The 25,887-nt window shown below is 35.6% G+C and overlaps 1 protein-coding gene across 3 annotated transcripts in view; it reads left to right on the top strand.

The window, feature by feature from the left end:
- The window catches only part of DNAH12 (dynein axonemal heavy chain 12), a 221,142-nt gene that overhangs the window by 25,436 nt on the left and 169,819 nt on the right, over positions 1–25,887 (top strand). For all 3 annotated transcript variants that reach the window (XM_023620217.2, XM_070237332.1, XM_070237333.1), the window contains 7 exons: positions 607–796; positions 4,733–4,805; positions 5,405–5,563; positions 5,781–5,976; positions 6,764–6,952; positions 7,503–7,659; positions 8,325–8,416. In XM_023620217.2, coding sequence (XP_023475985.2) covers positions 607–796; positions 4,733–4,805; positions 5,405–5,563; positions 5,781–5,976; positions 6,764–6,952; positions 7,503–7,659; positions 8,325–8,416 — 1,056 coding nt within the window. The remainder of the gene's footprint in view (positions 1–606; positions 797–4,732; positions 4,806–5,404; positions 5,564–5,780; positions 5,977–6,763; positions 6,953–7,502; positions 7,660–8,324; positions 8,417–25,887) is intronic.

Consider the following 25,887-nt stretch of genomic DNA (forward strand, 5'->3'; position numbering starts at 1 on the left):
GAACTTTAGGCTCAACTTGTCTAGTTCCATAAAAATGTATGTCAATATTTTTACTGGTCTTCCCCATTAAATTAATTTTTGGACAACTGAAATTTTCATGATGTTAAAATGTCTTTACCAAGATCAAGTGTTGTCTTTCCATTTGTTCATGTCTATTTTTGTCAGACTACTCATTGTTGTGGGGAAATTTATGAAATTATATCATACTGCTATTGTACCAGAATATAATCTCCAAGAGAGTGGGGGCTTTGTCTGTTTTGTGTACTACTATATCCTCAGCGTTTGGAACAATGTCTGAATATTTGTTGAATTAATGAGTATTTGTTGAATGAAAGAATATAGGTTAGACAAAGGATCCTTATTTTGCCTTGAGAAAATGAGGAGTATACTAAGAACATTAATTTGGTGAGAACTCATCACAAAGAAAAATGTAAAATGGTTTCTTTGTAGATTGTACTTTTGGATAAAATGTTTTTATTCTGAAAATGTTATTTCTCAGAATATTTTTATTCTCAAAAAACGTTGTCTTGAGATGACAGAGCTCAGGAGTTACTTTAAAATGCTACACCATTTAGAACATTTAATTTTTTCTTATTACGTTCTCAGTTCAACTATATTTATTTGAAGCAATGTGTAGAAAGTAGCCCTATAGTACCTATTCAGCAGGAATGGCTGGATCACATGTTAATGCTGATACCTGAGTCTCTGAAGGAAGGAAAAAACAGAGAAGAACTCCTTGAGAGTCTCATAGAGGAGGTGTCAAGTGACTTTGAAAAAAGCATGAAGAGATATTTGGGTAAGTAGCATTTAACACATGCTGAACTTCTCTTTCTCCCTTGCCCCTCCCAATCAAAAGTAGAAATATGAGTAATGAATAACGAACAATATATATTTAACTAATGTATTTCTTAGATATTATTTTTATTTATAGTCTTTAATTTGAGCCTATAATGTAGTCAAAATCTTTGTAATTTAAGGGCACTTTTTAAAATTACTTATGTGCTTATTAGCTACCAGCTTTTTGATTTTTCACTTTATCTTTGTGATTGTATTTATACTATTTACAGGATTGTAATAAAATATTAATGTAGTTGGGGAGATTTATTACGGATTTAATCTTTTTTTTAAATTTATTTTTTATTGAGGTAACTCTGGTTTAGAACATTATATAAATTTCAGGTGTACTTTATTATATTTCAGCTTCTGTGTAGACCACATCGTGTTCACCACCCAAAGACTAATTACCATCCTCATCTTACACATGTGTCCTATCACCCCTTTCACCCTCCTCCCTGCCCCCTTCTCCTCTGGTAACCACCAATCTAATCTCTGTATCTATGTGTTTGTTTGTTGTTGTTGTTTTTATCTTCCTCTTATGACTGAAATCATAGGGTATTTGACGGCTGACATTTCAATTTGCATAATACCCTCAAGGTCATCCATGTTGTTGCAAATGGCAAGATTTCATCTTTCTTTTTATGGCGGATTAGTATTTCACCGTGTATCTATACCACATCTTTATCCATTCATCATTGATGGGCACTTGGGTTGTTTCCAAGTCTTGGGTATTGTGAATAATGCTGCAGTGAATATAGGTGTGCAAATATCTTTTCAAATTTGTGGTTTTTTATTCTTCGGCTAAATACGCAGAAGTGGAATAGCTGGGTCATGTGGTTGTTCTATTCTTAATATTGTGAAGAATCTCCATATTGTTTTCCATAGTGGCTGCACCCGTTTGCGTTCCCACCAGCGGTGTACGAGGATTCCCTTTTCTCCACATCCTCTTCAACACTTGTTATTTCTTGTCTTGTTAATTATAGCCATTCTGTTGGGCATGAGGTGATATCTCATTGTAGTTTTGATTTGCATTTCCCTGATAATTAGTGATGTTGAATATCTTTTCATGTGCCTGTTGGCCATCTGTATATCTTCTTTGGAAAAATGTCTATTCAGATCCTCTGCCCATTTTTTAATTGGGTTGTTTGGCTTTTCATTGCTGAGTTATATGAGTTCTTTATATATTTTGGATATTAACCCCTTATCGGATATATGATTTGCAAATATCTTCTCCTAATTGGCAGGTTGTCTTTTTGTTTTGTTGATGGTTTCCTTTGCTGTGCAGAAGATTTTTAGTTTTATGTAGTCCCATTTCTTTATTTTTTCTTTTGTTTACCTTGCCTGGTGAGACATAGTATTCAAAAAAGATGCTGCTGGTGCTGGCCCCGAGGCCGAGTGGTTATGTTCGCGTGCTCCACTTTCGCGGCCCAGGGTTTCACTTGTTTGGATCCTGGGCGCGGACGTGGCATTGCTGAGGCAGCGTCCCACATGCCACGACTAGAAGGACCCACAACTAAAATATACAACTATGTACTGGGAAGAGTTGGGGAGAAAAGGCAAAAAAAAAAAAAAAAAAAGATTGGCAACAGCTGTTAGCTCAGGTGCCAGTCTTTAAAGAAAAAAATACTGCTAAGACCGATGTCAAAGAGCATACTGCTTTTTACTGTGTGTTCTTGGCTCCTTTGTGGAAAATTAGCTGTCTGTAGATGTGTAGGTTTATTTCTGGGCTCTCAATTCCTTTCCATTGATCCGTGTGTCTGTTTTTGTACCAGTACATGCTGTTTTGATTACTATAGCTTTGTAAGATATTTTGAAATCAGGGGGTGTGATACCTCCAGCTTTGTTCTTTTTTCTCAGGATTGCTCTGACTACTTAGAATCTTTTGTTTTCTCGTATAAATTTTAGGATTCTTTATTCTATTTCCATGAAAAATGTCATTGGGACTTTGATAGGGATTACTTTGAATCTGTAGATTGCTCTCGGTAGTATGAACATTTTAACTATGTTAATTCTTCCAATCCATGAGCACAGAATATCTTTCCATTTCTGTGTCTTTGATTTCTTATGGTTTTCAATGTACAGATCTTTCACCTCTTTGGTGTAATTTATTCCTAGGTATTTTATTTTATTTTATTTTTTGCTTTTGTAAATGGGATCGTATTCCTAATTTCTCTTTCTGCTATTTCGTTGTTAGTGTATAGAAATGTAACTGATTTTGTATGTCGATTTTGTACCCTGCAACTTTACTGTATTAATTTATTATTTATAATTCCTTTTTGGTGGATTCTTTAGGGTTTTTCATATATAAAATCGTGTCATCTGCAAATAGTGACAGTTTAACTTCTTCCTTTCCCATTTGGATCCCTTTTATTTCTTTTTCTTGCCTGATTGTTCTAGCTGGGACTTCCAATACGGTGTTAAATAAGAATGGCAAAAGTGGGCATCCTTGTCTTGTTCCTGTTCTTTTTTTTTTTTTTTAAAGATTGGTACCTGAGCTAACTTCTGTTGCCAATCTTCTTCTTCTTCTTCGTCCCCTCCTCCTCCTCCACCTCCTCCTGCCCCCCCCCCCCCCCCGCTAAAGCCCCCCAGTACATAGTTGTATATTCTAGTTGTAGGTCCTTCTGGTTCTGCTATGTGGGACACCACCTCAGCATGGCTTGGTGAGTGGTGCTAGTTCCGCGCCCAGGATCCAAACTGGTGAAACCCTGGGCCACCAAAATGGAGCACACAAACTTAACCACTTGGCCACGCGGCTGGCCCCTTGTTCCTGTTCTTAAAGGCATAACTTTCAGTTTTCACTGTTGAGTATGATGTTAGCTGTGGGTTTGTCATATATGGCCTTTATTATATTGAGATATTTTCCTTCTATGCCCATTTTATTCAGAGTTTTTATCATAAATTGATGCAATATCTTGTTGAATGCTTTCTCTGTGTCTATTGAGATGTTCATGTGCTTTTTATCCTTAATTTTGTTATTGGGTTGTATCCCGTTGATTGATTTGTGGATATTGAGCCATCCTTGCATCCCTGGAATAAATCTCACTTGCTCATGGTGTATGATCTTTTTAATGTATGTTGTATTCAATTTGTTACCATTTTGTTGAGGATTTTTGTGTCTGTGTTCATCAGTGATGTTAACCTCTAATTTTCCTTTTTTGTGTTTTCCTTGTCTGGTTTTGGTATCAGGGTAGTGTTGGCCTCATAGAATGAGTTAGGAAGCATATCCTCCTCTTAAATTTTTTGGAAGAGTTTGAGAATGATAGGTATTAAATCTTCTTTGAATGTTTGGTAGAATTCACCAGGGAAGCTGTCTTGTCCTGGACTTTTGTTTTTTGGGGAGGTTTTTGATTACTGTTTGGATCTCCTTACTAGGGATTGGTCTATTCAGATTCTCTATTTCTTCTTGATTCAGTTTTTGAAGGTTGTATGATTCTAAGAATTATCCATTTATTCCAGATTATCCAATTTGTTGGCATATAGCTTTTCACATATTTTCTTATAAACTTTGTATTTCTGTGGTTTCTGTTGTAATTTCCTCTCTTTCATTTCTGATTTTATTTATTTGAGGCTTCTCTTTTTTTTTTGATGAGTCTGAAGTAAAATTTCTTAAGTGGCTATGCCAGTGACCTTTGAGTAGATAGAATGTGAGAAACTGAGAACTTATTGAAGCTTTACTGTATCTGAGTTCACCTCCAAAGTAAGGCCAAAATAGTACTAAGAGCTTGATTTTGTTTCCAATAAAGAAATTTTTTTGTATACTCATTTTAATGCACAGTAAACTATACCATCGAATATCAAAAGTTAGAAACTTTGATTTGAGTAGGTTTTGCAAGGATTTTTCAAGAAGTATTCATTTATATATATATATATATATGTATATGTGTGTGTGTTTTAGTGCGGAGTGTTCTTGTGAAACCTCCAGTTAAATGGCTTGAAGATGAAGGTGGGCCTTTACCTGAATCCCCTGTGTAAGTAAATTATTTTAAAAACAGTATTGCATCTAGGGTTTGGTAGCAGATTGAAAATAAACTGATCTTACGTTCATGTCTACAATTGTGAAGCTCAAAGATATTTTGAACAAATCTAAAAACATAGTACTAATGTTTTTGTCGCCAAAGGTATCCTCAACACTGTACTTGTCTAGTGGTTGCTTAGACAGTTAGGGGAACCTTTATGGCTGTATAGTTCAACTTGGCCCTAAGTAAGCTTCACTGTATGCCAAACAGATTTCTCCATCTCTTCTCCCCACTCCTAAGGTCTAAGTTCGTTTATCTCTACCTGGGGTTACTGAGCCAGAAGTGGAAGTAAGCAGGGCATTCATGCCTGGCCCATCAGCCTGCCTTACCCTCAAATGATCTCTGTTCTCTCTGAAGAAAATTCACTTTTAAGATCTTGATGTATTTTTATTATATGCTTATCTCCCAAGGCTCCCATTGTTGACTACATTTCCCTCTTCTCAATCCCCAGTCTTTTCACTTTAATACTAATTTCATGTCATAAATATTATTTCCTAAAATTTAGAGTGTATTGTTTGAATCCTGTTTGACATGGTATTTTGCTTTTCCAGAGGCCTGGATTATTCTAATCCTTGGCATTCTAGCTATGTGCAGACAAGAAATCAAATATTAGCTAATTTGCACATTGTTCATCCAACTATGAAAATGTTACTGGACCTTGGTTATAAGACATTTGCCAATACAGTTTTGCTGGACTTAACAGGAATTAGGTAAAATCCCATGCTTATTAATTGACATTTGAAATTTGAATGTCTCCTGCTTGAGTTTTTATATTTTTGACTGTATAATTTTTAAAACTGATTGATAAATCTTTAGAACTTTTCTTTAGAATTAAAAAATTTTTTAATTTATCTTACTTGTTTCAACAATTGTGTATCAAGACCCATATCAGTTGCTTTAGGTCATTTTTATTTTTCTCATTAATAGAGCTAAAGGCCCAATTGATTGTGAAGCCCTGAAAACTGATCTATCACTACAAGCTAAAAAGGCAGAAGAGAAGATAATGAACACATGGTATCCAAAAGTTATAAGTCTCTTTACCAAGAAGGAGGCACTAGAAGGCATTAAACCTGAAAAATTGGATGCATTTTATAACTGTGTTTCCACACTTATGTCAAATCAGGTAAACACATTTTATATATTTTAAATGATAATGTTATTAAAATTAGTTTAATATTTTAAATAAAATTCTATTTAGACATAGTGATAATTATTTTGAAATAAATTAAGAAAAACATTTTTACTATAATTTTATTTACATAAAGTTAGCAGAAAAATGCTTCATTTCTGAAGCAATCTAAAATGAGAGGAAAGTCTAGAAGTATGTGTTAATATTATGAGGAATTATTGGGCTCATTCTTAAAAGCTATAAGGTAATTATCTGTAGCTTTATTGGAATATATTAATAAAATGACTATCCTAGTAAACATCTTTGAACTCATGAAATTGCAAGTTGATTGATTCTCATTTCATTCTCACTAAAATCTTGGTTTGAAATGTCATTGATCATCTTTAAATGACAAACAGAAAGAGAACATTAATTTTCTGCAATTATATTTATGGGCTCCTCAGATTTTTTCTATTGTAGAGATACAATTCTGGAAAAATAGTTTTGAATAAAAATTTTCCCTTGTGGTAAAGATCTTCAAAGATTTTCTGTGAATTTTGCAATGTATCTTTAAAAGGATAATATATATATATTTGATATCTAGTATGTGACACTGTAATTAATATACATGATTTTCTTTCTACCTTTATCCCCTTAAGAAACTATGATTATTTGAATGAAGATAATTTTCAGGACTAAATGGATTGATATTATGACTTAATTATAGACAATAGTTCACTGATTTTAGTTAAAGGTAGAATTTGTATTTTCTAATATAATAGTAATTTATGATGTCACGCAGCTAAAGGATCTCTTAAAAAGAACTGTAGAAGGATTTGTAAAACTTTTTGATCGAGAAGATCAACAAGGGCTGCCAATATTTAAGATGGAATTGACGTTTGATGATGACAAAATGGAATTTTACCCTACCTTTCAAGATTTGGAAGATGCTGTTTTGGGTTTGGTAGAGCGAATAGCTGAAACTCTGCAGGTATTCCTTCATCTTTATCCACTGGGTTTCTTTATATGGCTCTTTTTCAGAATTTTAAATTGAGTTGGAGCTCTATAAAGTGTATGTGTACATAAAATGTTATAACTTTTTGTTTTATTTTCATCCTCCAAGTTGTTTTAAGTTAAAAGTGCTTTCTCTTTGAGAAAATCTCCTGGCTGGAGATATAGTCCTTCTTAGAAATTTTATTATAGTTATGAGTTGATATTTTTATGTGTGTCTCATCTTCCCTACTGAGTTGTGAGCTTCTTAAGGACAAGATCCAAGTCATGTTTGCTCTTTCTAGAGCTTTCTAATATAATCACTTTGACGTTATAGTTATTCAACAAATATTTGTTGAATGATAGAAAACTAACCCAACTTAAGTTTTATATTAGACTACAAACTATACAATTTTAAATCATTATTTTTCATCAAGTTATCTTTTCTTGGGCCATTGAAATCTGAAAAGAATATTTAAAATAGAGTATAAGATCTACATATAGACCAATTGCACAATTATTTCATAAATTGTCATTTTTATTTATGTTAGAATGTTCAAACAGTACCCTCTTGGCTGTCAGGAACTTCAACACCTGTAAATCTTGACACGGAACTTCCTGAACATGTGTTACAGTGGGCTCTTGATAAGCTGAAGGTGGCAATACATCAGAACTTAGAAGGTGCAAGAAAACATTATGAGACATATGGTATATATGACATATAATATTATACCTTTTTTAATCATAAGAGAATGCCATTTTATTTTTACTAGAATTCGGTCAGATAATTGGTTGTTTGGGACTGTCATGAAAGAGCAGAGAGAGCCAGAAGTGAGAATAGGCATGGCTTTTGGTAGAGTCAAGGATCAAACCTGGGAAACTTGAATTCTATTGTCCAGTCCAAAGGGTGAATATTAACTGGAGCAGGATGATAAGGCCAAAAGGTAGAAAGAAGATACGTTAGAATAGGGAGAAAGCCAAATTGGGAGTGAAGGCAAGGTAATTTCTAAGAATAGTTTTGAAGAGCTTGCAGCTCAATTTTATAGTCTCCTCAAGTGTGTTTGGGGTCAGGATAAATAGTTATTTGAAGTTCTATTAACCAAAACCTTTTATTAACTGACTTACCTGTACCTATAACTTATTTTAAGATTATTACATACCCTATTATCTTTATTTTAAAATGTCTGTGTTTAACCTGGTTTGCTTGTTATGTCTATTTTATCTTATGCTGCCTATTCCTATTAACATATGTTAATACTTTATTAATAATAATACTTAATTGAATAGGCTACTCCATTCCATGACCATATAAAAAATACTTTATCTTTTTTAAAAGATATCATTGAGATTTAAATTAGGTTATTAATTTTCAGTTAAAAAATATAATTGGCTCCTTGATGGGACTGCAGTTGACCTGATAGAGACTTTTCAGGCAGAAGATCATACTTTTGATGAATACACAGAGGTAAGTGGTAATTCTTTTCTCATTGATGCCCTTTGAATTGCTTTTTAAAATTAGGCACTTTTTATTGTAGAAAATAAATGCTTCAATTAAAGTTAATAAAATTTCTTATTCAAAGCATTATTTTAGTAAACTTATAGGTTCACCTCATAATTTCTTTAGTCATTTATTTATTCATTCATTGATTCAGCAAAAATTTCTTTATCACATTGAGATACCTAGCAAGATTTTGGTGGTGCAAAAATAAATAATACATAAACATTGTCCTCAGGAGCTTATATTTGGCTTGTAAGCCAGACTTAGAAATAACAACTATAATATATTGCGATAAGTACTGGAATAGAGATATGAACAAAGTGTGGTGGAAGCACAGAAGAGGGAATGATTGCTTTTGTTTTGGGAAATTGGTGAAGGTTTCTTGAAGAAGTGAAAAGTGAGGTAGGGTTTGAAGTAGGTGTTTAAAGGTGGAGAAGAGAGGGAATGTAATGTGAACAAAGGCCAAAAGTGTTTAGAGGTGTTCAGAGAGCATCAAATGAACCAAAATAGCTGAAGAATAGATAACATAAGAATATAGTACACGGCAGGTTTAGAATATGAAATTGGAAATATGAGTTGAAGCCACATGGGAAAATCTTCAGGTATTTTTGCTTGAGAGTTTGTACTTTCCTTTAACGGTTTTTAGCCATGGAAGTAACATGCTTGGATCTGAAATTTGGAAAGATAATTCTGGCAGCAGTGCAGAAAAAAAACTGAATGAGAAAAGATTCCTACCTCATGAAGGGACCTTGTTCTATTGGTTGAAACTAGGCTTCTGTTTCATCATCTTCTCCCTTTCTATGACTGTTTAGATTTTATTCTTAATGTACAATTTAGAAATTCTAATTTTTTCCAACATTTCATTATGAAAATTTTAAACATACAAAGAAGTTGAAGGCATTTTATGAAGAGCACCACCTAGATTATAATATTTTACTATGTTTGCTTAATCGTATATTTATCCATCAATCCATCCCTTTTTCCATCTTTGATTAATTTTAAGGATGACTAACTTTTTAAAAATCTTTATTAAAGTTTAGTTTACATACAATAAAAAGTACCCGTTTTAATTGTACAGTGGGATGAGTGGTGACAAATTTATGCACTCATGGAACCATCACCAGAGTCAAGATACAGAAAATTTTAACCACCTCAGAAAGATTCTTTGTATCCCATCCCAGTCAATTCTCTCCAAACCTGACCTCAAACTGCTGACGTGCTTTCTGTTACTATAGAGTTTTTTTTTATTGAGGTAACATTAGTTTATAACATTATATAAATTTCAGGTGTACATCATTATATTTTGACTTCTGTATAGACTACATCATGTTCACCACCAAAAGTCTAGTTGCCATCCATCACTGTACAAATGTGCCTCTTTGCCCCTTTTGCCCTCACCCCACCCTCCTTCCCCCATGGTAACCACCAACCTATTCTCTGTATCTGTGTGTTTGTTGTTGTTGTTTTATCTTCCACATACGAGTGAAATCATATGATGTTTGGTCTTCTCCATCTGACTTATTTCATTTAGCGTAATACCCTCAAGGTCCATCCATATTGTCCCAAATAGCAAGATTTTATCTTTTTTTATGGCTGATTAGTATTCCATTGTATGTATGTACCACATCTTTTTTTGTTTGTTTTAAAGATTGGCACATGAGCTAACACCTGTTGCAATCTTTTGTTTGTTTGTTTCTTCTTCTTCTCCCCAAAGCACCCCAGTACATAGTTGTATATTCTAGTTGTAGATTTTTCTGGTTGTGCTATGTGGGAAGCTGCCTCAGCATGGGTTAATGAGTGGTGCTGTGTCTGCGCCCAGGATCCAAACCGGTGAAACCCTGGGCTGCTGAAGTGGAGCGCGAGACTTTAACCACTCCAGCCGTGTACCACGTCTTCTTTATCCATTCATCTGTTGATGGGCGCTTAAGTTGTTTTCAAGTCTTGACTATTGGGAATAATGCTGCAATAAACGTAGGGGTGCATATGTCTTTTTTTCTTTTTAAGATTGGCACCTCAGCTAAGAACTGTTGCCAATCTTTTTTTTTTCCTTCCCCAAACCCTCCAGTACATAGTTGCGTATTCTAGTTGTAGGTCCTCTGGTTGTGCTATGTGGGACGCCGCCTTAGCTTGGCCTGACGAGTGGTGCCATGGCTGTGCCCAGGATCCGAACAGGCAAAACCCCAGGCCCCCGTAGTGGAGCGCACGAACTTAACCACTCTACCACGGGGCCGGCCCCTGCATATATCTTTTTGAATTTGTGTTTTTGTGTTCTTTGGATAAATACCAAGAGTAGAATAGCTAGACCATATGGTAGTTCTATTTTTAATTTTTTGAGGACTCTCCATACTGTTTTTCATAGTGGCTACACCGGTTTATGTTCCCACCAGCAGTGTATGAGGATTCTCTTTTCTCCACATCCTCTCCAACACTTGTTATTTCTTGAGGTGTTATCTCATTGTGGTCTTGATTTGCATTTCCCTAATAATTAGTGATGCTGAATATCTTTTCATGTGCTTCTTGTGCATGTGTATGTCTTCTTTGGAAAAATGTCTATTCAGATCCTCTGCCCATTTTTTAAATGGGTTTTTTGTTTTTTTATTGTTGAGTTATATGAGTTCTTTATATATTTTGGATATAAACTCCTTATTGGATATATGGTTTGCGAATATCTTCTCCCAATTGGTAGGCTGTCTTTTTGTTTTGTTGATGCTTTCTTTTGCCATGCAGGGCTTTTTAGTTTGATGTAGTTCCATTTGTTTATTTTTCTTTTGTTTCCTTTGCCTGAGGAGAGGTAATATTCAGAAAGATACCGCTAAAACTGAAGTCAAAATGTGTACTGCCTGTGCTTTCTTCTAGGAGTTTTATGGTTTCAGGTCTTACATTAAAGTCTGTAATCCATTTTGAGTTAATTGTTGTGTATGGTGTAAGATAATGGTCTACTCTGATTGTTTTGCATGTGGCCATCCAGTGTTCCCACTACCATTTATTGAAGAGACTTTCCTTTCTGCATTGTATGTTTTTGGCTTTCTTGTTGAAAATTAGCTGTCCATAGATGTGTGGGTTTATTTCTGGGCTCTTAATTCTGTTCCATTGATCTGTGTGTCTCTTTTTGTGCCAGTCCCATGCAGTTTTGATTACTATAGCTTTGCAGTATACTTTGAAATCAGGGAGTGTGCTATCTCTTTGTTCTTTTTTCTCAGGATTACTTTGGCTATTTGAGGTCTTTTGCTTTTCTGTATAAATTTTAAGATTCTTTGTTCTATTTCCATGAAAAATGTCATTGGAACTTTGATAAGGATTACAATGAATCTGTAGATTACTTTAGATAGTATGAACATTTTAAATATGTTAATTCTGTCAATCCATGAACATGGAATATCTTTCCATTTCTTTATGTCTTCTTCGATTTCTTTCAACAATGTTTTATAGTTTTCAGTGTACAAGTCTTTCACCCCCTTGGTTAAATTTATTCTTAGCTATTTTAGATATTTAATTCTTTTTGTTGTGATTATAAATTGGATTGATTTCTTATTTTCTCTGTCTGCTATTTCATTGTTAGTGTATAGGAACACAATTGATTTTTGTATGTTGGTTTTGTACTCTGCAACTTTACTGTGTTTGTTTGTTATTTCTAGTAGTTTTTTTGTGGATTCTTTAGGATTTTCTATATATAAAATCATGTCATCTGCAAAGAGTGACAGTTTTACCTCTTCCTTTCCAATTTGGATCCCTTTTATTTCTTTTTCTTGCCTGATTGCTCTGACTAGGACTTCCAACACAATTTTTAATAAGAATGGTGAAAGTGGGCATCCTCGTCTTGTTCCTGTTCTTAAAGGGATAACTTTCAGTTTTTCACCATTGAATATGATGTTAGCTGTGGGTTTGTCATATATGGCTTTTATTATGTTGAGATACTTTCCTTCTATACACATTTTACTGAGTTTTTATCATAAATGGATGCTGTATCTTGTTGAGTTCTTTCTCTGTGTCTATTGAGATGATCATGTGATTTCTATTCTTCATTTTGTTAATGTGTTGTATCACGTTGATTGATTTGTGGATATTGAGCCATCTTTCTGTCCCTGGGGTTAAATCCCACTTGATTGTGGTGTATGATCCTTTTAATGTGTTGTTGTGTTGGATTTGCTAATATTTTGTTGAGGATTTTTGCATCTATGTTTATCAGGGATATTGGCCTGTAATTTTCCTTTTTTGTGTTGTCCTTATCTGATTTTGGTATCAGGGTAATGTTGGCCTCATAGAATGAGTTAGGAAGTATCCCCTCTCCTTCAATTTTTTGGAAGAGTTTTAGGAGGATAGGTATTAAATCTTCTTTGAATGTTTGGTAGAATTCACCTATAAACCCATCCAGTCCTGGACTTTTGTTTTTTGGAGAGTTTTTAAACTACTGATTCAATTTCATTACTTGAAATGAGTCTATTCAGGTTTTCTATTTCTTCATGGTTTTGTCTTAGAAGGTTGTCTGTTTCTGGGAATTTATCCGTTTCTTATAGGTTTTCCAATTTGTTAGTGTATAATTGTTCATAGCAGTCTTTTATGATCCTTTGTACTTTTGTGGTGTCAGTTGTAACTTCTCTTTCATTTCTGATTTTATTTATTTGAGCATCTGTCTTTTTTTTTCTTGATGAGTCTGGCTCAATAAAGATTTATCAATTTTGTTTATTTTTCAAAGAACCAGCTTTTAGTTTCATTGATCTTTTCTATTGTCTTTTTAGTCTCTATTGCATTTATCTCCACTCTGATTTTTATTATTTCCTTCCTTCTACTGATTTGGGGCTTTATTTGTTCTTTTTTTTCTAGTTCCTTTAGATGTAATGTTAGATTATTTGGGAATTTTGTTTGTTTCTTGAGGTAGATTTGTATTGCTGTAAACTTCCCTCTTAGTACCACTTTTGCTGTATCTCATAGATTTTAGTGTGTCGTATTTTCCTTTGTCTCCAGGTATCTTTTGATTCCTTCATTGACCCAGTAGTTATTCAGTAGCATTTTGTTTAATCTCTACATACTTTTGGCTTTTCCAGTTTTCTTCTTGTAGTTGATTTCTAGTTTCATACCATTGTGGTCAGAAAAGATGGTTGGTATTATTCCAGTCTTCTCAAATATATTGAGACTTGTTTTGTGACCTAATATGTGATCTATCCTTGAGAATGTTCTCTTTGCCTTCAAAAAGATTGTGCATTCTGCAGTTTTTGGATGGACTGTTCCATCTGTATCTCTTATGTCCATCTGATCTAATGTGTCACTTAAGGGCAATGTTTCCTTTTGATCTGTTTGGATGAACTATCCATTGAAGTAAGTGGAGCGTTAAAGTCCCCTACTATTTTGCTGTCAATTTCTCCTTTTATGCCTGTTAATAATTGCTTTATGTATTTAGGTACTCCTATGTTGGGTGCATAGATATTTACAAGTGTTATGTCTTCCTGTTGGATCCTGTTCCTTGTATCAATATGTAATGCCCTTCTTTGTCTCTTGTTAAAGTTTTTTTTAAAGTCTATTTTGTCTAACACAGGTATTGCCACCCCAACTTAGTTTTCATTTCTGTTTGCAAGGAGTGTCTTTTTTCATCCCTTTACTTTTAGTTTGTGAGTGTCTTTAGGTTTGAAGTGTGTTTCTCGTATGCAGCATATGCATTGGTCTTGTTTTGTTATCCATTCATCCACCCCTATTTCTTTTCTTTTTTTTTTTTTTTTTGAGGAAGATTAGCCCTGAGCTAACTGCTGCCAATCCTCCTCTTTTTGCTGAGGAAGCCTGGCCCTGAGCTAACATCCATGCCCACCTTCCTCTGCTTTATATGTGGGATGCCTACCACAGCATGGCGTGCCAAGTGGTGCCATGTCCGCACCTGGGATCCAAACTGGAGAATCCCGGGCCGCCAAAGCAGAATGTGCGAACTTAACCGCTGTGCCACTGGGCCAGCCCCTACCCCTATTTCTTTTGAGAGCATTTAGTCCATTTACATTTAAAATAGCAGTAGATAAGTATGTATTTATTGCCATTGTGTTATTTTTTTATGGATGTTTTTGTAGTTCCTCTCTGTTCCTTCTTCTCTTGACCTCTTCCCTTGTGATTTGATGCTTTCTTTAGTATTATATTTGGGTTCCTTTCTCTTGATTTTTTGTGTATTTATTATAGGCTTCTGGTTTGTGATTACCATGAGGTTCATTTATAATAACCTATGTATATAGCAATCTATATTAGGTTTATGGTCTCTTAAGTTTGACCTCTTGCTAAAAGCCCTATACTTTTACCTCCTCCTTTTTTATGTTTTTGATATATTTTTCTTCTTTTATTTTTGTGCGTCTCTTAACCGCTCATTATGGACACAGATAATTTTAGTACTTTTGTCTTTTGACCTTCATACTAGCTTTATAGGCTGATCTACTATTTACTGTATATTTTCCTTTACCAGTAACAGTTTTTCTTAGATAATTTCTTTATTCCTATTTGTGGTCTTTTCTTTTCCTCTTAAGAGGAAATGTTCCTTTAACATTTCCTGAAAGGCCAGTTTAGCGGTGATGAAGTCTTTTAGTTTTCGCTTGTTTGGAAAACTCTTTATCTCTTCTTCTGTTCTGAGTGATAACCTTGCGGGATAGAGCAGTCTTCATTATAGGTTTTTTCCTTTTGGCACTTTGAATATATTGGGCCACTCCTTTTTAGAGTGCAAAGTTTCTGCTCAGAAGTCAGCTGATAACCTTATGAAGTTTCCTTTGTATGTGTCTTGTTGTTTTTCTCTTGCAGCTTTTAGGATTCTCTCTTCATGTTTAATTCTTGACATTTTAATTATAATGTGTTTTAGTGTGGGCTTCTTTGGATTCATCTTGTTTGCTGCTCTCTGTACTTCCTGTACCTGAATGTCTGTTTCCTTCCTCAGGTTAGGGAAGTTTTCAGCAATTATTTCTTCAGATAGGTTCTCTACCCCTTTCTCTCTCTCTTTTCCTTCTGAGATATCTATTATATGGATGTTAGTATGCTTGATGTTGTTCCAGAGGTCCCTTTGACTGTCCTCGTTCTTTTTAATTCCTTTTTCTTTTTTCTGTGCAGCTTGGGTGATTTCCTCTACTCTTTCTTCCAGATTGCTGGTTTGTTTCTGTGTATCATCTACTCTGCTGTTGATTCCCTCTAGTGAATTTTTCATTTACATTATTGTATTCTTTGAGTTTTCATTGGTTCTGTTTATATTTTCCAGTTCTTTGTTGAAGTTCTCACTGTGTTCATCTATTCTTCTCCCAATATCAGGGAGCATCCTTATGACTATTAGTTTGTACACTTCATCAGTTAGATTGTTTATCTCTGTTTCATTTAGTTCTTTTTCTGAGAATTTGTCCTGTTCTTTTATTTAGAACGTATTCCTTTGTCTGCTCATTTTGCCTATTTATATTTATGTCTTAGGTAGATCAGCTGCATCTCCTGATCTTGGAAATGTGGCCTTATGTAAGAGATGCATTATGGGGCCCAGAAATGTCCTCCCCTCTCTTCACCTCATGCCAAATGTTCATGGAGTGCCCCTTGTGTGGACATGTGTGCACTTCTGTTGTCGAAGTGTTGCTTTTGCTGCAAGTGCATAGTTATGCTAGGCTGGCCCCCAGGCCATCTGGTTGTAAGGCTCAGCCATGTGCAGCTGCTACAGTCACTTTATTGGTTGGTGCAAGGGTGCAAGCCCCAGCACAGCTGGCTGCGAGGTCTAAAACACACAACCACTGCTGTTTTACTGTTAAGCAAGTCAGGCCCCCACTGTGGCTGGTTTTTAGGCTCAGGGGCTCATAATTGCTGCAGGAGTCCAGTGCAGCTCTCTGTGGCACATGGCTATTCTTGGTCCTCTCAGGAGCACAGATGGGTGGAGCTGGCCCCAAGCATGGCAGCGCACAATCATTTCAGGCATTGGAAGGTGGAGCATATTCCTTGTGTGGCTATTTGTGGTGGCCAGCAGCACAAGTCTGCTGTGGGCCCACATGCCCTGCCGATGCAGGCCTGTACACATGCATCACCAATAGGGACCCACTTACCCTGCCACAGAGGTCCCACACTCCCCACCTATGTGGGCCTAGAAGTTCACTGCAGGCTTGCTAATGGGTGGAGCTAGTCCCTTGGGTGGGCTGCCTGCTGCCTGACTGTGCTTGATTGCCTGAGGTGCTCTATTGGGAAAGGCAGACCCCTGTGCTAACAGGCTAGAGGAAGGAATCCAATGGCAGCTACCAATGTCTGTGTCAGCATGACTGAGCCAGGTCACAATAATGGCTGCCACCAGTGTCTTAGTCCCTGGGTTGGGGTTGGGGTTGGGCTCAGCCGCTTCCTGCATTTTCAAGATGCACTCCAAGCTTAGTAAGTGAGTCTCTTTTACCAATGGGCTGTGCACTTTTTTTTCTGGTGTTTTTGTGTTGGTTTCCAGATTGGGTGAATCTGCGTGTGGGCCATTTAAGAGCAGGGTGTTTTTCTCTGAAGTTCTATAGTTTTTCTGGGCATATTCCTCATTGATTTTCAAAGCCAGCAAAGCCAGGTATTATGGGATCTCATCTCAGTTCTGTTGAATCTAAGGCCTGGAATGCTTATTGTGGCATAGATCCACCACTGAGATTCCTGTTACTCCAGGAAAATCTTGGTACCTTTGAGTAGTTCCTGGCCATGAAATGCTGCTGCTAGGATGGATTTTTTTCCTCAGTGGAGCTGTATTTCTGCCTCTTCTACCTCTGTCAATGTTGTCCCTTGTTGTGGAGGTTCTTTTTCTTCAGTTTCCAGATCTCTCTCAGAGGAAATTGTTCCACAGGTAGTTGTAGATTTTTTGTGTCTGTGGGAGGAAGTGAAAAGATGCCCCTATGCTGCCATCTTCCAAACTCTCCCCCATGCACCTTCAGGAGCTTGTCCAGTTTTTCACAGTAAATATCAGAGAAAAATCCCCTAAGCTTCTGGCAAGGGGAGGGGAAAAGAAACAATTTTTGCTAATCTTTTTTATTTCTGTAAAGTCACTAGCAATGTCCTTCTTTCATTTCTGATTCTAGTAATTTGCATTGTTTCTCCTTTTTTCTTCATCAATGTAGCTAAAAATTTGTCCATGTTGATCTATTCAAAGAATCACCTTTTGGTTAATTTTTTCTATTATTTTTCAATATTCTATTTCTTTCATTTCCACTCTAAATTTTATTGTTGTTTAATTTGTTGTTAACTATGTTGTTTAATTTCTACAGATTTGTGAATTTCCCAAAGTTCTTCTGTTACTGATTTCTAATTTCATTTCATTGTGGTCAGAGAACATACTTTGTATTATTTCTATCCTTTCAAACTTATTGGGGGTCATTTTATGCTCCAGCGTATGTGCTATCTTGGAGAATGTTTTATGTGCACTTGAGAAGAATGTATATTGTTGTTGTTGAATATTCCCTACATATCTGTTGTCTAGTTGTTTTATGGTATTGTTCAAGTCTTCTGTTTCCTTGTTGATCTTCTGCCTATTTGTTCTATGCATTATTGAAAGAGGAGTATTCAAGTCTCCAGCTATTGTTGAATTATCTATTTTTTACCTTCATTTCTGTCATGTATTGTTTCATGTATTTTAGTACTCTGTTGATAGATGCATATATGTATATAAATGTTATATCTTCCAGATGGATTGACTTTTTTATCATTATGAAATATCCCTCTATATCTCTAGTAACGTTTTAAAAGTCTATTTCTAAAAAGTCTACTTTGTTTTATAATAGTATAGCCACACCAGCTTTCTTGTTGTTGGTTTTTCATGATATATTTTTTTCCAGCCTTTTATTTCAATCTATTTGTATCTTTGCATCTAAAGTGTGTCTCCTATAGCTGGCATATAGGTGGATCTTGGTTTGTTTGTTTGTCAAAAATCTTGTCTGATAATCTCTGTCTTTTGGTAGTTTTCATCTATTCACATTTAATGTTATTAATATAGTTAGATTCATGTCTGCCATTTTACTTTTTGCTTTTTATATGCCTCATGTCCTCTTTATTCTTCTACTCCTTCTTTACTGCTTTCTTTTGCATTAAGCAAATATTTTCTAATGAAGAATTTAAATTTCATTAATGATTTTTTTTCAGTTTTAAAGTTTTTTTAGTGTTTATTCTAGGGCTTATTGTAGATATCTAACTTAAATGTTTTTTAGATTTTTGCTAGCTTAATTCCAATGAGATATAGAAACATTCTTATATAGCTCTATACCCTTTTCCCACTTTTGGTGGTATTTATTGATATATATATATAACATATATTAATATTACAAACCCCAAAATACATTGTTATAATTATTACTTTACCATCTTTAGTCATCTCCTTAGTCCAATACAGGTTTGCTTCCACCCTTCACTGAGGGGCCCGAGTGCAGTGTTGCCCACCCTGGGGCACAGTGAAAAAACAGTGGTTTAAAAGGCACCCAGACTATATGTGAAGGAGATCCATTTACTAACCCTACAGTGTTTGCTAAACAGGCAGGGAACTGCCAGAACTCTCTCTGGGGTTGGAGTGCCACTTTTTGTGTTCTCCCTCTACCTTGATAGTGCAAGGAGGAGCATGGTCTAGGCATTCTAGATAGCCTGCCAAGGCAGTCCCAGTGCACTGTGAGCCCCTGCTCCATACCAGCTCCAGCCATCCCCCCAAGGTGGCCCCAGTGCAGCACACCCTAGGACCCCTCCCCCCAACCTGTGCCTCCTCCAGCTCCTGCTGTTCTGCCAGTCTGGACCTAGCCTGGCATGTTCTGGGACCCCCTGACCTGCATGCATACCAGCTCCAGCTGTCCCACTAGGGCAGCCCTGGCATGGAGTGCCCCTGAACCCCCCCACCCCCAGTTTGTGCCTCCTCCAGCTCTAGCCAGCTTTCCAAAGCTGCCCAGCACACACAGTCACATAGAGGATGCTCCTACATAGGCCACTCCCTCAAGACCAGGAGGGGTAGTTGCCTCATTCATAGAAACAAACACAGAAAGTCAAAAAAGAATTTAAGAGATAGAGGAATACATTCAAATGAAAGAATAAGATTAAACCCTGGGAAAAAACACAAGTGAAATGGAGATAAGTAGTTTACCTGATAAAGAGTTTAAAGTAATGATTGTAAAGATGCTCACCAAACTCAGGAGAAGAATGGAGGAACATAGTGAGAACTTCAAGAAAATGTTAGAAAATATATGAAAGAACCAATCATAGCTGAATAATATAATTACTGAAATAAAAAATACACTAGAGGAAATCAACAGCAGATTAGGTGATACAGAAGGACAGATCAGTGATCTGAAAGACAGAATAGTAGAAATCACCCAATCAGGACAGCAGAAAGAAGAAAGAATTTAAAACAATGAGGATAGTTTAAGGGACCTCTGGGACAACACAAAGCATACTAACATTTGCATTATAGGGTTCCCAGAAGGAGGAGAGAGAAAGGGGCAGAAAACTTATTTGAAGAAATAATGGCTGAAAAATTCCCTAACCTGAGGAAGGAAACAGACATCCAGGTCCAGGAAGCACAGAGAGACCCAGACAAGATGAAGACAAACAGATCAACACCAAGGCATTGTAATTAAAATGGTAAAAGTTAAAGGTCAAGAGAGAATCTTAAAGGCTGCCAGAGAAAAAACAACTAGTCACACACAAGGGAACCTACATAAGACTATAAGCTGCTTTTTCAGCAGAAACTTTGCAGGCCAGAAGGGAGTGGCAGGATATATTTGAAGTGCTGAAAGGAAAAAAGTACAACTGAGAGTATTCTACCTGGCAAGGCTATCATTCAGAATTGGAGTGATAAAGAATTTTCTAGACAAAGGAGTTCATTACCACTAAACTGGCCTTAGAAGAAATGTTAAAATGTCTTCTTTAAGCAAAAAAGAAAAGGCCATAACTAGAAACAAGAAAATATACAAATGAAAAAATCTCACTGGTAAAGGCAAATATATAGTAAAGGCAATGGATTGGCCACTTAAAGAGCTAGTGTGAAGGTTAAAATACACAATCAGTAAAATCAACTGTAACTACAACAAGTATTTAAAGGATACATAAAAATAAACAGTTATTAAATATGATGCAAAAAAATAAAACGTGGGGTGGGGTAATAAAATTGTAGTGCTTTTAGAATGTGTTCAGACTTGAGCAACTATCATCTTAAAATAGACTTATATATATGAACCTCATGGTAACAACAAACCACAAACTTATAATAGATACACAGAAAATAAAGAGAAAGGAACCCAAATGTAACACTAAAGAAAACCATCAAACCACAAGAGAAGAGAGCAAGAGAAGAAGAAAAGAGAGAAAAGCTAGAACAACAATCAGAAAACAATTAACAAAATAGCAATAAGTATATACCTATCAATAATTTCTTTAAATATAAATGGACTAAATGCTACAATCAAAAGACATAGGGTGGCTGCATGGACAAAAAACCAAGACCCATCTATATGCTTCCTACAAAAGACTCACTTCAGATCTAAAGACACACACAGCCTGAAAGTGAAGAGATGGAAAGAGAGAATCTGTGCAAATGGAAACAAAAAGAAAGCTGGAGTAGTAATATTCATATTAGACAAAACAAACCTTAAAATAAAGACTGCAACAAAAGACGAGGGCATTATATAATGATAAAGAGTTAAATCCAAGAAGAGTATATAACATTTGTAAATATTAATGCAGTAAACATAGGAGCACCTAGATATATAAAGCAATGAGTAAGAGAAATAAAGGGACAAATTGACAGGAACACAATAATAGTAAGGGACTTTAATACCCCACTTACATCAGTAGATAGATCATCCAAACAGAACAATAAGGAAACAGTGGCCCTAAATGACACATTAAACCAGATGGGCTTAACAGATATATACAGAACATTCCGTCCAAAAACTACAGAATACACATTCTTTTCAAGTGCACATGGAACATTCTCCAGGATAGAGCACATATTAGGCCACAAAACAAGTCTTAATAAATTTAAGAATACTGAAATAATACCAACTATCTTTTCTGACAACAATGGTATGAAACTAGAAATCAACTACAAGAAGAAAACTGGAAAAGCCACAAATACGTGGAGATTAAACAAAATGCTACTGAATAACTACTGGGTCAATGAAGAAATCAAAAAATATCTGGAGACAAATGAAAACACAACATACCAAAATCTATGGGATACAGAAAAAGTGGTACTGAGAAGGAAGTTTACAGCAAAACAAGTCTACTTCAAGAGACAAAAAAAACCCTCAAACAATCTAACATTACATCTAAAGGAACTAGAAAAAGAAGAACAAACAAAGCCCAAAATAAGTAGAAGGAAGATAATAATAAAAATCAGAATGGAAATAGGGCCAGCCTTGTGGCTGAGTGGTTAATGTTCCGCATACTCTGCTTTGGTAGTCTGGGTTCGAGTGTTCAGATCCTGAGCGTGGACCTACTCTACTCATCAGCCATGCTGTGGAGGTATCCCACATACAAAGTAGAGGAAGACTGGCACAGACGTTAGCTCAGGGCTAATCTTCCTCAAGCGAAAAAAAGGAAGATAGGCAATGGATGTTAGCTCAGGGCAAATCTTCCTCACACACACACACACAGGCAAAATCAGAGTAGAAATAAATGCAGCAGAGACTAAAAAGACAATAGAAAAGATCAGTGAAACTAAAAGCTTGTTCTTTGAAAAATAAACAAAATCGATAAATCTTTAGCCAGACTCATTAAGAAAAAAAGACATAGGGCCAAATAAATAAAATCAGAAATCAAAGGGAAGTTGCAGCTGACACCACAAAAGTACAAAGGATCATAAGAGACTACTATGAACAATTACATACTAAAAAATTGGAAAACCTAGAAGAAATGGATAAATTCCTAGAAACACACAACCTTCTATGATGGAATCATAAAGAAATAGAAAATCTGAATAGACTGATTACAAGAAATGAAATTGAATCAGTAATTAAAAACCTCCCAAAATCAGAAGTCCAGGCCTAGACAGCTTTATGGGTGAGTTCTACCAGACACTTAAAGAAAATTTGATACCTATCCTTCTCAAAGTAGTCCAAAAAATTGAAGAGAAAGAAACACCTCCAAACTGATTTTATGAGGCCAGTATTACCCTGATGTCAAAAGCAGACAAAGACACTACAAAAAAAGAAGATTACAGGCCAATATCCCTGATGAACATAGATGCAAAAATCCTCTACAAAATATTAGCAAACCAAATTTAACAATACATTAAAAGGATCATACACAATGTGAGATGCATAGATCAAGTGGGATTTATTCCAGGGATGCAAAGATGGTTCAAGATCTGCAGAACAATCAATGTGATTTGCCACATTAACAAAATGAAGGACAAAAATCATATGATCATCTCCATAGATGTGGAAAAGGCATTTGACAAAATTCAACACTCATTTATGATTAAAAAAACTCTCAACAAAGGGGGTATCAAAGAAACTTACCTCAACGTAATAAAGGCCACATATAGCAAACTCACAGCTGACATCATACTCAACAGTGAACAGCTGAAAGCTTTTCCACTAAGATTACAGACGAGAAAAGGATGCCCACTCTTGCCACTTTTGGTGAGCAAAGTGTTGGAGGTTCTAGCCACAGCAATTAGGGAAGAAAAAAGGCATTCAATTGGAAAGGAAGAAGTAAAACTGTCACTATTTGCAGATGATATGATACTATATATAGAAAGCCCTAAAGAATGCCCCTCAAAACTATTAGACCTAATAAATGAATTCAGTAAATTTTCAGGTTCCAAAATTAACATACAGAAATCAGTTTTGTTTCTACACACTAATAATGAGCTATCAGAAAGAGAAGTTAAGAAAACAATCTCATTTACAATTCCATCAAAGAGAATAAGGTACCTAGGAATAAATTTAACCAAGGAGGTGAAAGACCTGTACTCTGAAAACTGTAAGAGATTGATAAAAGAAATTGAAGACCACACAAATAAATGGAATGATATACTGTGCTCATGAATAGGAAGAATTAGTATTGATAAAATGTCCATACTACCTAAAGCAATCTACAGATTCAGTGCAATCCCCATCAAAATACCAATGGCATTTTTCACAGAACTAGAACAAAAAATCCTAAAATTTGTGTGGAACTACAAAAGACCCCTAATAGCCCAAGAAATCTTGAGAAAGAAAACAAATCTGGAAGTTTCATGCTCCCTGATTTCAAACTATACTACAAAGCTATTGTAATCAAAACAGTATGGTACTGGCATGAAAACAGACACATAGATCAATGGAATAGAATAGAGAGCCTGGGAAGAACCCTTGCATATGTAGTCAATAATCTATGACAAAGGAAGCAAGAATATACAATGGGGAAAAGACAGTTTCTTCAATAAACAGTGTTGGGAAAACTGGACAGCCACATGCAAAAGAATGAAACTGTACTGCTATCTTACAACACATGTAAAAATAAATTCAGAATGGATTGAAGACTTGAATGTGAGATCTGCAACCATAAAAGCTCTAGAAGAAAACATAGACAGTCAGTTCTTTGACATTGGTCTTAGCAATATTTTTTTGGACGAGTCTCCTTGGCCAAGCGCAACAAAAGCAAAAATAAGCAAATAGAATTACATCAAACTAAAAAGCTTTTGCACAGCAAAGGAAATCATAAGCAAAATGAAAAGGCAACCTATTGAATGGAGAAGATATTTGCAAATCATACATCCAGTAAGGAGTTAATATCCAAAATATATAAAGAACTTACACAACTTAATATCAAAAAAACCCAAACAGCCCAATTAAAAAATAGGCAGAGGATTTGAATAGAAATTTTTCCAAAAAGGACATACAGATGGCCAACAGGCACATGGAAAGATACTCAGCAGGGAAGTGCAAATCAGAACCACAATGAGATGTCACCTCATACCCGTCAGAATGGCTATTATCAAAAAACCAAAAAAATAACAAGTGTTGAGAGGATATGGAGAAAAAGGAATCCTTGTACACTGTTGGTGGGAATGTAAATTGGTGCAACCACTGTGGAAAATGGTATGGAGATTCCTCAAAAAATTAAAAATAGAACTACCATACGAGTCATTTCTGGGTATTTCTCCGAAGAAAATGAAAAGACTAATTCGAAGAGGTATATGCACCCCTGTGTTTATTGCAGTATTATTTACAATAGCCAAGTTATGGAAACAATGTGTGTGTGTGTGTGTTTGTGTGTGTATGTGTATAATGAAATCTTGCCATTTGTGACAACATGGATGGACTTAGAGGGTATTATGGTAAGTAAAATAAGTCAAAGACAGACCAATACCTTATGATTTCACTTATATGTGGCATCTAAAAAACAAAACAAATGAACAGAAACAGACTCATAGATAAGGAAACAAACTGGTGGTTACCAGAGACAGGATGGGTGGGGGATGGAAGAAATAGGTGAAGGGGATTAAGAGGTACAAACTTCTAGTTAGAAAATAAATAAGTCGTCGGGATGTAATGTACAGCATAGGAAATATGGTCAATAATATTATAATAACTTTGTGTGGTGACAGATGGTAACTAGACTTATCACGGTGATCATTTTGTAATGTATATGAATAGCCAATCACTGTGATGTACACCTGAAATTAATGGGATACTGTATGTCAATTATACTTCAATTAAAAAAAGGAAAAAAAGGGAACCTAACCTCAGCAACAGGTAAAGTCCTCCAGCTGGAAGCTGTGCGCAGAGAGAGCCCTGTGTTGTTGAGCGCACTAGTCTGCAGTGGAGTTTCCACCTTGCTGAGCTGAGAGCAGGGAGGAAGGGAGTAGTCTATGTTTAAACCCACAGATTCTCACTTTTCTTACCAAATTTTCGTAGATTTTCCTGAATAGATATTTCTTCATTTTTCTATACTCTTAGGACCATTTCCAGAGGCTTTAAATGCTTGTTTTAAAAATAATTTTCACCAGTTTCACTAGAGAGCAGGTCCAGAGGGCTTCTCATTTTGTCCTGTTAGAAGTTTCTTCCAGGTTTCTTTCTGTAATGTTTTTTGTCTGGCTGCTTTTAAATTTTCTTTTTTTGTTGTTGCTTTTCAGCTTTTGGATTGTGAAATGCTTTAGTGTTCTTTGTTTTGTATTTCTTCTGCTTGAGAAGAAGTAGTGTTGAGATTCTTGGGTCTGTGGGTTTATAGTTCTCATCAAACTTGGAAAGTATTCAGACATTATTTATTCAGTATTTTCTGTTTGTTCCTCTCCTCCCTCAGTTCTGGAATTCCAATTACATGTGTATTAGACTGCTTGATATTATTCCAGTGTTTACTGAAGCTCTGTTCAGAGTTTTCGGGTTTTTTCTCTCTATGCTTCATTTTGGATAGTTCTTTTGCATTGTTTTAAGAACTTATTTCTTCTCTGGTGTTAAGCTGCAGTTACTCAAGTAAAATTTTCATTTCGGATACTGTATTTTCCCAAATATTTTTGTGTTTTATTTTCTCTTTATTATTTT

The sequence above is a fragment of the Equus caballus genome, chromosome 16 (assembly GCF_041296265.1).
Source record: "Equus caballus isolate H_3958 breed thoroughbred chromosome 16, TB-T2T, whole genome shotgun sequence".
In the NCBI taxonomy this organism is placed as follows: domain Eukaryota; kingdom Metazoa; phylum Chordata; class Mammalia; order Perissodactyla; family Equidae; genus Equus; species Equus caballus.